The sequence below is a fragment of the Miniopterus natalensis genome, chromosome 3, assembly GCF_054644295.1.
Source record: "Miniopterus natalensis isolate mMinNat1 chromosome 3, mMinNat1.hap1, whole genome shotgun sequence".
Classification (NCBI taxonomy): domain Eukaryota; kingdom Metazoa; phylum Chordata; class Mammalia; order Chiroptera; family Miniopteridae; genus Miniopterus; species Miniopterus natalensis.
The window spans coordinates 52,826,505-52,843,865 of record NC_142083.1 but is presented as its reverse complement, the minus strand read 5'-3'; the positions used below and the strand labels follow the sequence as shown (position 1 = coordinate 52,843,865).

General features: G+C 33.9%; 1 protein-coding gene across 2 annotated transcripts in view; it reads left to right on the top strand.

Moving 5' to 3' along the window:
• The window catches only part of CHD1 (chromodomain helicase DNA binding protein 1), a 73,508-nt gene extending 61,715 nt beyond the window's left edge, over positions 1-11,793 (top strand). For both annotated transcript variants that reach the window (XM_087815461.1, XM_016216147.2), the window contains exons 32-36: positions 1,742-1,920; positions 6,014-6,110; positions 6,809-6,860; positions 7,375-7,585; positions 8,958-11,793. In XM_087815461.1, the coding sequence (XP_087671587.1) occupies positions 1,742-1,920; positions 6,014-6,110; positions 6,809-6,860; positions 7,375-7,585; positions 8,958-9,303 (885 nt within the window). In that variant the 3' untranslated portion in view covers positions 9,304-11,793. The remainder of the gene's footprint in view (positions 1-1,741; positions 1,921-6,013; positions 6,111-6,808; positions 6,861-7,374; positions 7,586-8,957) is intronic.
• Positions 11,794-17,361: the final 5,568 nt, after the last annotated feature.

Below are 17,361 nucleotides of genomic sequence, written 5' to 3'. Positions count from 1 at the left end.
TCTCTCTCCCTCTCCTTTCCTCTCTCTGAAATCAATAAAGATATTGAAGAAAAAAAAAACATTAAAAAAAAAACAACAAAAAACTCTGGAATGGCTTTTCCTCTCATGCAGGATAAAAGATTGATAACAATAGTCTAAAAAATACAGCATCTGCTTTACTCCCTGTCATCTCCTGCTACTTTCTTTGCTCACCTGGTTCCAGCCACACTGGATTCATACTATTCCTTGGAACATGTGAAATAAGTTTTTGGACATTTGTTCTTGCTCTTCTCTTGGCTGGAAATGCCTCACTCCTTCATTTTCTTTAGATGTCTGCTCAAACATTACCCTTCTCTGAAATCTTATGTAAAGTAGAAAGCTCCCTGCTCTTCATTGCTTTATTTTTCTTTATTATTATTGTTGTCATCACCTAACACACTATGTCTTATTTATTTATTGGTGTTCTTCTCCTACTAGAGTACAGATCACAGAAAGGCAGGTTCTCTTATTAACTGCTGTTTTTCCTGAGTCTAGAACTGTGTCGAGAACATAGTATGTACTCAACTTTACATATATTGAATAAATCATTTTCTAGTAGATTATAAAGTATAAAAATTGAACAAGAATCATGAAGTATAGAGTATAGGTGTGAGTAATGCTAAAAATTAGAAAGTATAATAAAATTTTTCCCGTTTTTAAAAAAGACATCAGGTTTGGCTGAGCTATATTTTTAACTAAATAATACAAAATTTCAATGCTATTTAAATTATTCCTGACAAAAGATGGAAAACTTCCAAAAAGATTTGGACAAATAGGTCAATAAAACAGAATAAAGCACTCAGAAACAAATTCACACATATATACACATTTAATTTATAATAAGAATGGTCTTTTACAGCAGTGATATGAGGATTTCTTTTTTAAAATAAGTGGTGTTGGATTAACTAAATGTGTTACTTGTAGTTAATCCATCCTTACATTCCTAGAATTAACTCAATTTACTACTCATGGATATAATTATTGTTAGTTTTAATATAGTTTTGCATTTATATATGTAAATAAAATTTATCTACAGTTTGCTTTTTTGGTAATATTTTTAGTCTGGTTTTGGTATAGTATACAGTTTTTATTACACAGATTGGACTTTAGCTGAATCATACAGTTTTTAGTATGTTCTTTTGTTAGTATGCCAGTGATATGTAGGCCAAGGAAAAGTTTGGTTTCTTTCAACCAACCCTAACTCCCTGACCTCCAAAATAGGATAGTAACAAAATTCATTATTAGCTACTTTGTTTTGTTTCAAAGGTTTAGAAGACTAGACAGTTTATACTTGTAGCTATTTTGAATTTAATAGCTTTGCCAGTATATTGTATAAAGTTCCTAATTTTTAATAATTCTATTATAGTTAATACAGGATTTTACGTTGTACTATGAAATATTTTATTATCTTTTAACATTCTGTGTTTAAGACTGCTTAGAATGGTTTGCTACAATGTAAAAAGTACCATTTTTACAAAAGGTAAGTAAAATCCAAAGTTTTTACTTACACAAAGACTGATTTTAAGTGATAATGAAAGCCTTGCTTTCCAAAGAAAATCTGAGGGGGGAACCTCTGATACTTAAGAGCTGTGAGGCATGATTTAGTGGTTATCTTGGCATCGAACATTGTTATATTTACTCATGTAAATATTCAACACAGAAGATTTTTGTTGAATTTATGTTTTTAATACATGTATTTATGTTCTTATTTTTCTTTTTAAAGTGTAAAGAAAGAATGAGGCCTGTCAAAGCAGCTTTGAAACAACTTGATAGGCCTGAGAAAGGCCTTTCAGAAAGAGAACAACTGGAGCATACTAGACAGTGTTTAATAAAAATTGGAGACCATATCACGGAATGTCTGAAGGAGTATACAAATCCTGAACAAATCAAGCAGTGGAGAAAGTAAGTGCTGTACTTTCAGGAAGTGTTAAATTTGTGGTTCTGTAACCATCTATTTGTTTCTCATATCAATTTATTTTTCTATTTTTGAAATTTAATAACAGTAACGTTTAGAGAGGTAACTTGAGAATGATTGTTTTTACTATTTTTTCTGTTCGTGAGTGATCGATTAATTATGCATCACGATAATCATAGTTGGTATCTCTGCCTTTAAATAAAAAATAATGAAAGCTGTTTCATTAAAATTTAGATTGTGTTTGTTTTTTTAAAATTTTCACAATTCACCATTATTTTCAGTATCTTTAGATATTGGTGTTCCCAACAAGTAAATTTATTGTTACATATACTTAGCAATTTATCTTTTGGGTATAAGTATAAAGCCTTGTAAAAATTAATGTCCTCAAGCAATGTAAAATGCAGAATTCCCCTTTATTTTAGAAGCAGTAACAACACAGTTGATCTTAAAATTGTAAAACTCAACTGCTATGTTATACAAATCACTTAATGATTACCAGGTCCAGATCAGTGTTAAACCAAACTAATACACAACTTAGGAAAAAATAAAATGAACACAAACCAGTCCCTGATAGCAGTGCAGCTACACATCAGCATAAAAAGCTGTAATAACATATTTCTGGAGGAATGATTATGATTACTCTAAAGTAAAAAAAAAAAAATCTATGCTTGTCCCTTTTCTCCTTATATTCAACCAGGACCCATTTTAGCAAGAGGAGATAGGAAACTGGTCACATAAATTATGCTTTTATGTCTAAAGAAATTAAGACCATGCATGGACAATAATAATGGCCTGAAATTGTGCCTATAATGCCATGTAGTAATCACTAGAGTGGCATCAGAAGTTGTGCTCAGTCCCCATCTTGGCTCATTTTGGGCTTTATGACCGTGTTGAATAGTTGCCAATATCTCTGAGCCCCCTGGTGTTATCATTGGTGAGATGATAACATCTGTATTTGAAGCTCTTCATAAATTGTAAGGCACTATATATTTTCCGCTTATTGAATGATAATGGTAACATGGAGTATGAGGAATGGGAGAGAGTAATCCTAAAGCGCTGTATTCACATATTCTAGCTTAAGCTTTTCTTTTTGGCTGGACGCATGTACTTATGGGAGCACTGATGCTTTCCTTAAATAACACAGAAAAATGTCATCCTTTTCGAGGTCTCCCAACTCGTCTGACCATTTCCAAAGCTCAGAGTATCGGTCAAGAATACAATAAAGTTCAACTATGTATATTAGGCTTTCGTGGGAAACTATCTTTTTACATTCAAGATCCAAAGTTAAATTTTCTCTGACAGTGGCTCCCAAACATGTTCTTGATTGTCACTTAGCTGTGATAAAATTGGGAAAATAAAGGCAATGTACTGAATTATTCTTAACGCTAAATTTAGTTAATTTAAAGGATCATATTCAACGTCTTTCCTACTTTTTAATGTAAAAGAGCTTGGGTTCCATCTGAAAATATTTCAGTGTATACTATATACCAGTTTTTAAAACCTTATGATTAGAGTTCAGATTTTTAAGGTTGTAAAGAGAGAGAAAAACTATTTTACTTGATAGAAAGATGAGAAATAAATATCTTGTTGAAATTATGTAGTCAGTAATACAAATATATGCTATTTCAGGTTTAGTTTATTAGGAAAAGGGGAGTGGAGGGAGAAACCCTCTAAAACAGAAGAGACTAGTAGCTGGCGTCTCATTTATTCACGGTGCCTTTCCCTCCATAGGTCTGGTCCTTGTTTTTCTCCCAGGTGGGCACCTTACCTTTTTGTTTTCCTCCCACTTAGTTCTTATCGACCTTGACATCATTGGTAATCGATTCCATGGGGTAATGTAGCCTAGGGAATGCTGCTCAATTTTTTGAACCATTTCCGACCTACCCCATTGTCTGTTAAAACTCTCCATTGGTAAAAGAACTTAGATGTTGTGAAAAGGCATAACAGAACTTTTCTGATATGTTTTGGGGCTATATATTAATTTGCAAAACTCAGCAAGTGTAAACTTAAAAATTGTGCATTTTATTGTATCTATATTTTATTTTTAAAAGAATAAACAGGTATTGAGTAGTTGGTGTTATGCATGCTGAAGTATTTAGGGGGAGAAATACTATTATCTGCATTTGTCTTTGAAATGCAAACAAAAATTACATGGGTTGACGGAGAGATGGATGTGTGAAATGATGTCATAGAGCAAGCATAGTCAAATGTGAATAATAGAATATAGGTACTGATCTATGTTTGAAAATTTTCATGATGTTGAAAAAAATTAAGAAACAATAATCTGTGCATATGTATTGTGAAGGTGTCCCATTAGTTTAAAATAGCCTGATAATATTAGTCTTTATACCTGAATGTGCTGCAATTTATTTCAGTACCCTGATTTTACAGGTTATAAAGTACCACTGTAAGAGCAAATTTTGAGAGCATTATGCATGTATATGTCCATTAAATATTAGGATATAGGTGACCGCTCTTTAAATTGCAATGCATTTTTACAGTCTTGTTTTTGTAAAATTATAGTCCAAAATATTGATGAAGAATGTCATTATATGCTGCAGTTAAGCAGACAACCTTCAGAAACTAAATTAATAATACTAATGGTAATTTATATAATTAATACAGAGAAAGCCACAACTGACTAACAACACTGATAAGAATTCTAGAAAAATCACCAGATACCCACCTCCATATGCACATGTGCTGGGATATTTTTGCAGTTAATGTGTAACTCACAGACTTACGCATTCCAAAATTTACTAACACCTAGCAATTTTTTAATAGTTTACTAGCCAGCAGTTATTCCTACATGTCAAAGCCCAAAATCAAAAGGCTGGGAATTATCTGAGTGGAAAGCAAGTTAGGAGCCCTGTCTTCTAGCCTACCTTATCTCTATAAGTCACTTAGCCTCTTATCTCATTTGCTTGTTTATTTTTAAAATAGGCTGCTATATTTACTATACATACTGCCTACAGGTTATTTGTGAAATTAAATAACAGAAAAGAGCTTTGAAACTATAAAAACTGTTTAATATACCTGTTACCAATAGTATCTTCTGCAAGGCTAACTTAATGTCTGCTTTGTAGTGATAAGCAATAGATACTTGATGTTTGAAATATGTGTCAGTTGTTTAGAATCCCCAAATTAAGTGCTTCCATATACTTTCTCCCATAAAACAGAATGAAAAGTTACTATCCAGTTAAGAATTTTTGCTCTCTCAGACGGTCTTCCTTCAACCAATGTCACTGGAAGATGGCTTTCTTTTGGGGAGTCATTATTCATACAAAGGGTTGGGTTTTTTTTAATTCCTTAAAATGGATTGGTTGACTCATTAAAGATGTTGATGTTGGGTAATCTAAACTCTGTCATTGGCTAATTAGTAATTCCTCTACCCTGTTTATATAAGCAAGATTCAAACCATACTTTAAAATACCTACTGAAAAACATTTAAGAAAAAATTGTGAATATGTGAAACCATTTCAATGATAGCAGGTAGTCTTCAATTTATGAGTGGCTGCTTAGGAAGCTGTGTTGAGAAGCATTCATAGGCTGCATCTGAATTTATCATGAAATTCTGCGATCAGTTACTAATTCTTGACTCTATGCTGTTCGTGGTTTGTAGTGTCTGGTCATGTTATTCTCATGACCATTACATTACAATTATACAATGACAATTGTTTTCTAGTGTATTATTTACGACCCTTTTTTCACAAGTGTATATCATCTGATGGTATATTTATTCAGGTTACTAACATAGCTTATTCCTTTTACAGTTAATCTGAATTACATTATGAGTCCTTTCCTGATTTGTAAATTTACATCTCTGGTTTCAGATTAGGATTACTACTTTTCACTCCAAAAATTATAAAGTGAAGGGATTTGGAAGAGAAGTCAAACTTAATGTTTAGAATCATTTAGAGTTTTATTCATATATGAAGTTTTAAAAAAACACTAGAAATAATCTTCTTAGACTTTATTCCATAGAGGGCAAAGTATGTGTGCATGTGTGTTTCCATCCAGAGGGAACTATGAACAAGCCAAATATTTTTCACCAGACTAATTTGCCTCTTTTTCCTCTAGAAACCTGTGGATTTTCGTATCTAAGTTTACTGAGTTTGATGCAAGAAAATTACATAAGTTATATAAGCACGCTATTAAAAAACGGCAGGAATCTCAGGTAAAGTAACACATCATTTTTTTTCTTATTTATGTTATTAAAACTGTGAGACAGTCTTCCTTAGAGAAGAATTCAGTTAATAAATAGAAGGAATGAAGGAAATAGAAAATTACCACTAGAGTACCAGTTAAGAATTTTTGCAGGTAAGATCCTCTGAAGGAAGCTAAAATTAGTGAACAGGAAACCAGATATTGGCATAGCCTAAAAGTATCTCCTACAAAGAGAAACAACAACTTTTAGGAGAGAAACTAAGTGTTATATGGAGTTCTAGATTGGATCCTGGAGCAGAAAAAGGATCTCAGTGGGAAAATGTAAAATCTGAGTGAAGTGTGTAGTTCAGTTAGCAGTGTTGTACCGATGCTAACTGCTTAGTGTGATCATTATCCTGTGGTTATATAAGATACTAGCTTTAGGAGCAGCGGTGAGGAAGTCCTGTGGGAACTCTTTGGGACTATTTTTGCAGCTTTTCTGTGAAGTCTAAAATTATTTCAAGGTCAGATTTTTTAATGTCATGAGACAAGTAGTTTATGTTTTTTTTTAAAAAAGATCTGCAAATGCTATGTACATACATTCTAATATCTTATGTAAGGACATCTTTTAGCCTCGAGATTTTTTTTTTAGCCCTCCCTCCACCCCCACATGTTGTAATGTTTTTTGACACCACTTAAAAGATTCTTACATGTGTGCATTTATTTTAGCAAAATAATGACCAGAACAGCAACGTGAATGTTCAAGTTATTAGAAATCCAGGTAAGTCAGTCTTACTAATTGTTTTAGAAAGCACATTTAAAAATACTTTTCCCTTTTGGGGTTTGTTTTAGACAATGCATACCCACATGATTATATTGAATCTATTATCTTACATAATCCTTTTTTGTTTATTATTAGCCTTTCCATAAATCACCTTTTAACAGTTTCTAGAAATTGTAGATAATTGTTAAAATATGACAGATTGTTAAAATGGTGGTAAAAAAATAAATTTAGAATAGTACATTTTTCCATACAAGAATCACAAAAGTATAGTCTGGCTCAGAAGGAAATGGGCCTTATATATTTCAGTTGTGATTTTTCACATTTCAGAATAAAGTGACCCTTTTGTAAGTCTTAGTACTGCTTTCATAGACCATTCCTAAGTGCTTTAACTACCTATATTTTGTTTAGCTGGAGTTGAAACGAGTTCTTGTAATGTAGCAGCAAAGTTACTTTTGTTCACCATGTGTTTTTTTGAAGTCATTAACAAAAGTTGGGTTTTTTTATCTAACAGATGTGGAAAGATTAAAAGAAAATACAAATCACGATGATAGCAGCAGGGACAGTTATTCTTCTGATAGACACTTATCTCAGTATCACGATCATCATAAAGACCGACATCAGGGAGATTCTTACAAAAAGAGTGACTCTAGGAAAAGGCCCTATTCTTCTTTTAGTAATGGGAAAGATCATCGTGATTGGGATCACTACAAGCAAGACAGCAGGTAAACCTGACAGTCTTTTAAAATTTTGCTTGTTAATGTTTTCCTGTTTTTTATTTTATTTACTACATTTGACCTTACTAGCCACTTCAGACATCAAGTAATCAAACAAGCCTTATGTGAAATAAAGGTGCTTATTCATAAATAAGAAAAATATGAATTCTAGTTCTCGTTGTTAATATTAAGAGCTGGATTACTCTGTGTCTTAAATTATAAATTTCAGATCAAAGTGCAATAAGAGACTAAAGTATAGGGAGTTCTATAATTATGTCGCAGGATTCATTGTTGGTTTTAGAGAATATTCACCCCAAAACTCTTCAAAATAGAATAGAGTAGGATAAAGCTTGATGGAATATGGCTAAAACTTGATAGAGGGAATTCTCTATTCCATTCTATTTTAAGAAAAACTCATGGGGAAAATTTTTATGTGAAAGCATCTTATTGCAGTTAAATTTAATCACAGCATCTAGATGGTCCTGAAATCAGGATGTTTTTGTTTGTTTATTGTTTTGGGAGTTTTTTTTGAAGCCTTTAAACAACCTGAATATTATGACAAAAATAATACATTTTATTCCTTTATTAGTAAAGGAATATTTTCACTGGTTAATGATCATTACTGAAAGCAAAATGAGTAAAAGTAAAGATGAGACATAAAGAAATCAGATTTTTTTTGGATTTTAATTGTGCTCACTGCAATAATTTCTTCTCTCTGAGAAGCACAATTATATTATAAATACATCAATTGTAGAATGGCTTTTACAATTAGAAAAGGGCACAAAATGTAGTTGATATTTGTAACTTCACAGGCTTATAGAAATAATTTATATTATTTATAATAGGGACCTTTCATGAACAAAAAAACATCAAATGTTTAATTAATCAAGCCTAAGGAAAGCTTTTAGAAGGCACCAGCAAACCAGTGAAAATTCTCTTTTACAAGTTATTTCATAGACTGCACTTCAGAGGTTTTTATTTTTTTCTTCTTAGAGCCTCATAAAAAGGCTCTGATTTCAAGTGTATTCTAGGTTGTTGTAGTTATCTTAATTCTAGCTTCCAGGTAATTAAGGTGCATTAATACAAATGATGCATAAAATAAAAAGTAGCAACAATATAAAATGGGCATGTGAAATTAGATGCTATATGAGGTGGTCTTTATGGTTCACTTTAGTTTTATGAATCAAATAGTTCTTCAAAGGCACAGTTATTTCCAGTGATTTTTTTTTTTTAAAGCTTATGAAGTTTTGTAATGAAACACTGACCTCATATACAATTAAAAGTATGCTTTATTTTTTATTTTTAATAAGGTGTTATTTATTTGGAAACATTTAATTTCCATTATTAATTTAACTAAAATTCCTAATTTCTCTTTTGTTAGGTATTACAGTGATAGAGAGAAACACAGAAAACTGGATGATCACAGGAGTAGAGATCACAGGTCAAATTTGGAAGGGAGTTTAAAAGATAGACCTCATTCGGATCATCGTTCTCATTCAGATCATCGGTTACATTCAGATCATCGGTCAAGTTCTGAATATACGCATCATAAATCTTCCAGGGATTATAGGTATCACTCAGATTGGCAAATGGACCACAGAGCTTCCAGTAGTGGGCCCAGATCACCACTAGATCAGAGGTCTCCTTATGGCTCCAGATCTCCATTTGAGCACTCAATTGAACACAAAAGTACACCTGAGCATACCTGGAGTAATCGGAAAACATAACAAAAACTGATATTTTGTCTTTCCGGACTTTTCTTTTAGCCATATATCATAAACCAACACAGTAATTGCCTTACATGACTTGAAAGCTATAAACAGATCTTCTATCAGTAGCAGTATTGTTACTTCTTTCCAGGATGCAAGGTCTATATCCCAACAGAAGAGAAAATATTTTTATATTTAAGGATTATGCTGCACTGTACTACAAATATTGTAGTACTTTTTTTTTTTTCTTTTTTAAAGAAATGGAAAATGTTTACTCTTACAGGGACCTCAACACTGCCCTTCCATATAGGCTGGATAAAACTGTTTCTAAGTCAGTGATTTTAGACTGACCTCCATTTAAATTATGTTTGTATATGAACTTTACTCTGACCTGTGATCATGTTTCAGGAAGGAATGAAAGAGAGTTCTTTTCTTAATAAAGAAAAAACACTCAAGGATTTTGTTCACTTTCCAAAGCTACTTGTTTACATTGTACACTGCGACCACCTTGCCGCTTTTCATCACAAGCTTGAATATTTAAATTCTGTACTTATATCTGTAAAATAGCCAGGAACTTCCTGTTTGTGATCTATTATTATGCCTTTTTACATACACACACAAAAAAATTGACTGTAAATTATTGTAAATAGATTAAATGAGCTTTCCTTACTTCCCTTTCTCAGGCTTTTTTTGACTGTTCCTTTCCCTACCAACTCAGGCCTTCTTATTGTTTTAAAAAAAAAAAAATCAGTGTAGTAACACTTTTTAATGATTTGTCTTGATGGAATCATTGTTTAGAATGTAAAAAATGGGGAAAGGGGCCACTTAATTCCATTAGTCCTCTTTTTATATTGACTATTTTATTAGATACATGTTCTTTCCTTTTACCTTTTAATTTTATTTTATTTTTTGGTCAATATTGTGTTTGTAGTAGCAAAATGGTGAGATAATATGTAAAGTCTAAACTGCATGCTCTGGAAACATTATTTTCAGATGCATTTGGTTTAAAAGGGTAGGTGTATGAACACTTTCAGAATCCAAAATGGCCAAAAGTTATTGTAAATCCATTTGTTTTCCCTTTTCATGTGGGCAATAATGTCAAATGTGCTATGCAGCCAGGTAACATTTTAGATAAATTTGATTGACTTTTAATATAAACTGTTACAATGCACACTGATTGTATATAAAAACCTTATATATGACAAATTAAATTTAAGAAAAAGGATATGTGGGCTCCTGTAATTTTCTGCTGCATTTTTATTCCCTCAAGCACTTAACTTTTTTTCTTTTTTAAAGTAGTAACATTTAGCTGCCAGGAAAAGGATATTTTGGTAAGCAGTTGAATATAGTTAATGTGTAGCACTACAACTAAATCTATTTTGAAGACTATGAATCTATGAAGTAAAATTTAGATCATAGAAATTTTTGTTGGAATATTTGGTTTTCTGCAGATATTATTTTAGAATACCTTATATTTATTCACAGATTTTTATTTTGTTATATTCAATGGGAATTTTTGACTCATGGAGCATACATTCTTGGGTGTGTGCTGTGATGTAACAAATTTGAACCTTAACTTTGACAAATATATTGATATTTTCTAACAATATTCTTAAGTGTATCCCTATTAATTTAGCTATGGGAGCAATCTAGAGAAATTTGTTCATAGATGTATTTTTTAAACATTTTTTGTTTATCCAATTAGGTCTAAAATTTACACTAAGAGTTACAAAACAAAGCTCGCTTTCCAGTTATTTTTGTTGTTTTTAAGCAGTAATTCCTCTTTTAGGTAGTTGCCATGAAGAGTGCTGATCTTTTTTTTCCTGGTATACCACATAACAGGGATAATTCAATTTTTAAATATCTTATTTATAATTAAATATAAACATGAAAAAACAATTCAGTAGCGGTACACATTTTTAAGCTTTTTCACTTTTTACCACTTTTACTATAAGTGATTCTTTTATTCCACAAGATAGCAGTGAATAAAATAATGTAATGCTTAGAAGTCACAATATTAACACAGAACAGATCAGGGTTGGCATTTTTAATTCATCTCTTTGTAGCTGGGATATTTGCATTATATCCTATTGTGCAAATTTCGTGAAACAGTATTACATTTTTTGAGACAATAGAATGGACTCTAACATTCTTAACAATTCTACATTTAGTTGAATATTTCAGTCAACTAATTAGCTGAGTTGAGTGAAAAATCTAAAACTGTATGTAACATTAATGGATGGAAAATATGTTCATTATTTGTAAGAAGTCAGTAATTACATAGAAGAGGAATAAGCCATAAATTTATTAAAACACAATGGAGAACATTAGTACATAGATATAATGGGACATTCTCGATAAAATATGCTTAATTTTTGTCTTACATGCTCATTCTGCTTTGCATTTTTATCCATTTGTGTTTAATTTTTCAAGGATGAGAGATTATGCATAGTACTGTACCAATTAACCTTCCACTTAATAATATACAATAAATGATTCTTACTAAAAGCAATGGCCTGTTTGCTTATAAAGAAAATATTTTTGTGTAGGGTATGTTAGAAAATAATTCTCAGGCTGGAAAGCTGTGGAAAACTGGAGTGTGAATGATTTGTTCATTATTTGCAGAGTGACTGGCTTAGTAAAATTAGAACCTTGACAGTTGTGTACAATGTAGTAGATGTAACTCCATTTGCAATCTTTTTGTAGTTAAATAATGAAAGGGTTGTGTAGATTTTGTGCTGATTTACACATTTTGTTTTCTTGAGATTTATCAAGAATATGCACTAGGGATAAAGGTCATAATTCTTATCTATGCAGCATATGACTCTTTCTGACTAGAAAATGCTCTTTGGACCATAAATGTCATAGCTTTATAACTGACAGTTTTGTGGGGGAGAGGGATAGAAAAGCAGCTAATTTTTATGGTATTTTTTTAGACTTCATCTGAAACTTAAATGTGAGCTGGTAATGTGATTTAATTGTTAAAACTTTGAGTAGTTTATTAGTTAACAAATAATGCAAAATATAAATTAAAATATTTCTGAATTGATATATTTAAGCATATTAATATAGATACCCCTATCAAACAGATTACTTAAATTCAAGACAATACAAACAAAACTATTGAATGCTTGTTAAGGGGAGGCAAACTAGGATAGTACAACAAAATATCTTGAGAGAAAACATTAAAACTTCTGTGGTACAATTCTTAAGGCATGTTTTAAATATTTAAAAGAAAATTCAATTGGAATTATGTTTTCTGGCAATAACTATAGTGGCTTTGTAGATCTCTTTATGCTAATTTTTCTTATTTTTTTAGAACCTAATGAGGTTGATTTTATTATAGAAAATCTGGATTCTTTATAAAGAAAGACCTAGGGATAGGAAATAGCTATGCTAAAGAATGAAAGAGGTGATTACTTGGATAGGGTTAAAAAAGTACTTGGCAGATTTTTCCAAGTTTCTATATAAATTCTCCAATGGGGCTTCATGTGCCAGACTTTCTACCCTAAAAGACTGTTAGCCACCTTCTCCTCTAGTTTAAAAAACAAAACACTCAAACCTTTATTTGAAACAGGATTAGTAGTTCAGACACCCAAATGAATGAGAAGTTTTTAACTCCGCGTTCCACTCTACATTTGAGTCAATATAAATATTAAAGAGGTGTGGTCAGTCTTTAAAAAACTCCAGCTCGTAATTCTGTTAAATGAGTTAAGGGTCTTGGCTGCACTGACGATCCATGTTTCGTCTGGCAGGAACGCGGGTTGCATTGTGGTTTCGTTAGTGCAGGCGCTTGGGGCTTCCCGCGTGCAGGTGAGCGGTGGAATAGCACCGGCCCTCTTTCTTGTTTTTCTCTCTGTGTTTTGAAACCTTTGTCTTTGGTGTTCTGCAGCAGTGCTGTGCAAGGTGTGCTAGGTGTGGTTTTACTTTCTTTGCTCAGGTTTTGCTATTTTCGCTTTCTGGAGTCCCTGTGGTGTTGCTATTAGGTGACTTCGTCTCTTCTGCCTCAACAGCTTTAGTATTTTTCCTTTTCTTTTCATTTCTCTGGAGTATCTTCAGCATCCAGTCTCCTGACCTTATCTCCAGGTGTCTAACCTTAAAACGTAGAACCACACTCAGTCCTTTCCCACCAAAGACCTTTAAAAAAAATTCCAGTGTTTCATAATCTTTGACAAATTAATGTACTCCTGTTTCACAGCTGTCCTCCATGGCACTCTCCTGGCTGCTGCTGCTCTGTTCGCTTCATTCGTGCTCTTCTCTTTGCTCTTGGACTGCCCCGAAAACCACTTCTGGGTCTTCGTATTGTCCCTCTGTAAGAAGGCTTCCACCTCTGATTTATCCAAAGCTTGACCCCTCAGTTTAGGTCTCAGCTCATGTCGTTTCTGACCCCCAAATTGGTACCTTGCCCCTATCATCTTTTAAAAAAAGTTTTTAAGAGTTTACTTGGGCAAAATCAGTTAGAATTAGGCAACACCAAACCAGAAGTGATTAGGAGTGCACCGCCCCAACAGGAGCTCGGGGAGAAACTTTTGGGCCGAAGCAAAGCAAGGAAATTGATTGCCAGTAGCTTAAAGCCCAGTTGGCTGTTGTGATCTGTGCCCTTCATTTACAGGTGTAACCTTGAGGCGCTCACAGGCTCAGATTTTGGTTCGCTTCTGTAGGGCCACCATGGCATTGGGGCCACCTGGGTCTAACGGCCTCCTTGTTCAGCAATTCTTGGTTCAAAGTTCTCCACCATGGCCACTGTAATTGAAGACCATCTCTTTGATAGAGTTAACCTGCTGGTTCAGCCTTAAAACAAAATTTTATTCACCTGAGGCCTCCCAGAAGCCCCCAGGTCAGCTTAGGTCAGACCCAGCCCGGTTTCCGGATCCGGTGGGGGAAAAACGCTCAGATAAAGCCGGAGGCTCATGATGCAGAGGCCAGAGCGAGGGCCCCAGGCTCCAGAGAGGCTGACCCACCAGCCACCTGCGGGCCGGTGAGCAGGACGCGCGGGCCCGCCGCCTGCCTGCTGCTCCGTGGCCCCTGGCGCCGCGGCGGGAGGTCTTCGGTTTGCTCTCCTGACACCAGAACTCTTCAAAAGTAAGCTGAGGCATATTAATTTTAAGAGTTTATATGAGTAAAAAGTGACTTAAATAGGGCAGTGCCAAAGGGGAAGCGTTCGGAGCGCTCACGTCCCTGTCATTTTACATTCCTTGCTGTGCTGCTCCTCGCACTTACCAACGCTGTCTGTCGTCGTCCGTTTGTCCTTGCGTGCCGCCTCACTGGAATGGAAGTTCCACTCGGGCAGAGACTATTTCCTTCGCTGCTGTGTCCCCGGCACCTAAAGCAGTGCCTCAGACCAACTATTTTTTCGTTATTTTGGTATCTCTCCCAGAAATGCTATGACCCATTACGGAGTTTTTTCTTGCCATTGTTACCTGACGTGTTAGTATTATTGGAAACTTCTGTATGCCTTACCCGTATCTCTGTTACTGAATCTGTGGGCTATTTTCCAGTTTTTAAACTTGACTAATCTCCTGAGGTGCTTGAGAAATATAGAAACACCTACGTTTCATTTGTAGGAATTAAAATTGGCAGAGAAAGGCTCCAAGTAATATGATTTTAGGAATTTTAATATTTATTTCATTGACTTTAATTAATGAGATTAATTCCACTGTTATAGAGAGATAATACCGACATATAAATGAAAATTTGATTTCTGTAATTTATGGCTACTTAAGAAGTACAATTCTTTGACCAGGTACTCAGAGATGTATATAATAGGAAAATATAAAACATTTGGTTTGTTTATACTATTTATCCTTTGAAAGACTGTGTCTTTAGATGGCATGATACAAGTAAAGAACACAATTTGTAAAGACATAATGCAAGAGAAATATTTTGCATCTCCAATGTTTTTAAAATGAAAGAGCAAAACAATTCCCTCTCACTGGTACTTACTATTTTTTTCTCATTGAAAAATATAGGTCCAAAAAAAGTAGGTCATATTTACATAAGGTAAATTCATCTTTTTTAGGTATACAGTATGAGGAACTTTGACATATTATACTGTGGTGCAGCCACCAACGTATTTAAGATATAAAACGTTTCCAACCTAGCCCCTGGCAACTACTGATTTGGCCCCAGTGTTTCATTTTTTCCATAATGTCATATGAATGGAATCATACAGAATTTAGGATTTTGAGCCTGCCTTTCACTTAGCATAATGCTTTTAAAATTCATCCATGTTTTTGCATTTATCAGTAGTTCACTCCCGTTTATTTCTGAGTAGCCGTCTTTGTTTTGGGTAAACTACAATTTGTGTTTCCATTCACCGTCTGAGTGTGTAGTCCTTTGGCTATTATGAATAAAGATGCTATAAACATTCGTGTACAGGTCTCTGGGTAGCCATTTAATTTTTCTTTGGTAAATATCTTGGAGTTGGATTGCTGGGTTGTATGATGAACTGTATTTTTTATTTTATAAAGACTACCAAATTATTTTCCAAAATGGATATATCATTTTACATTCCCACCAGCTACAGATAGGAGTTTTTATGACTCTGTATCCATGTGAACATTGTGTATTGAAGGTTGTTTCATTTCAGCCATTCTGTTAGGTGTGTAGTGGTAACTCAATTTGCATTTTCCTGCTGACTAATGATATGCAACAGTTTTAATGTGTCTATTTGCCATCTTTATCTCTTTGGTAAAGTATCTGTTCAATTTTTTCCTGTTTTATAAAATACAATTGTGTCTTTTTCTTGTTGAGTAGTCTAGCTAGAGGTTTGCCATTTTTACTGATCTTTTAAAAAATCAGCTTTTGGTTTTATTGATTTTTGTGTGTGTGTGTTTGTCTTTAGAAAAAAGATTTGATTTTTGGGGGGCCATTTTAGTTTCACAGCAAAATTCAGTGGAAGGTTCAGAGATTTGCCGTATAGTCCCTACCCCTGCATCTGCACAGCCTCCCTCAGCGCCGGAATTCCTCCCCACGGTGGACTTGCGCTGACACACCATTCTCACCCCAAGCCCTAGGCTCCGTTAGGCTCACCCTTGGCGGCCTCTATGCTATGGACTTAGGCAAATGTGTAATGACACGTATCCACCGCTATAGTACCACACAGAATAGTTTCAGTGCCCTAAAAATCCTCTCGGCTCTGCCTATTCATTCCTTCCCTCCCCCCCAACCCCTGGCAACCATTGATCCTTTGAGTGGCCCCCTATTTTTGCTGTTTCCAAAGGGTCATGCAGTTGGAATCATACAGTACGTAGCCTTTTCAGTTGGCTTCTTTCACTAAATTCCATGAGTTAAGTTTCCTCCATATCTTTTCATGGCTTGACAGCTAATTTCTTTTTAGTGCTGAAGAAAAAATCCATTGTCCAAATGTAGCAGCTTACACGTCCCTTGACATACCAAAGGACAGCTTGGTTGCTTCCAAGTTTGGGCAGCTGTGAATGAAACATTCACACAAACATTCATGCGCAGGTGTTTGTTTTCCTAAGTTTCCAGATCATTTGGGTAAATACCAAAGACTATATGGTAATACCATGTTTAGTTTTGTAAGAAACGGCTAAACTATCTTCCAGAGTGGCGTGTGTTGAATTTTGGTTACTCTGATAGGTGTGTAGCGGTACCTCATTGTTGTTTTAATTTGCACTTCCCTGATGACATGATGTTGAACATCTTTGCATATGTTAATTTTTAAATTCTCATTTTTGTTTTCACTTGCATTTCTCTGTATTAGCAGTGAGTTTGAGCGTCTCTTCAGATACCTCATATTAACTTAAGTGTCTTCTGTGAATTGCCTGTTCACAGAGTTGGTCCATTTTTCTGTTGCTTTTTTTCTTGTTGATTCTTAGTTGTTCCTTTGGGATGCTGGAAAATGATTACCTTGTTGGTCTAAAATACTGTAAATATATCCTTCCAACTTGTTATCTATAATTATTTCCCGGTGTATTTTATTGAACAAAAATTCTTAATGATTATCAAATCCATTATCTTTCTTGCCTCATGGTTTGTACTTTTGGATTTTGAGTAAGTCCTTTATCTGCACCTTAGTCACCAAGTGTTTTCCTACATTATCTTCTATTCATT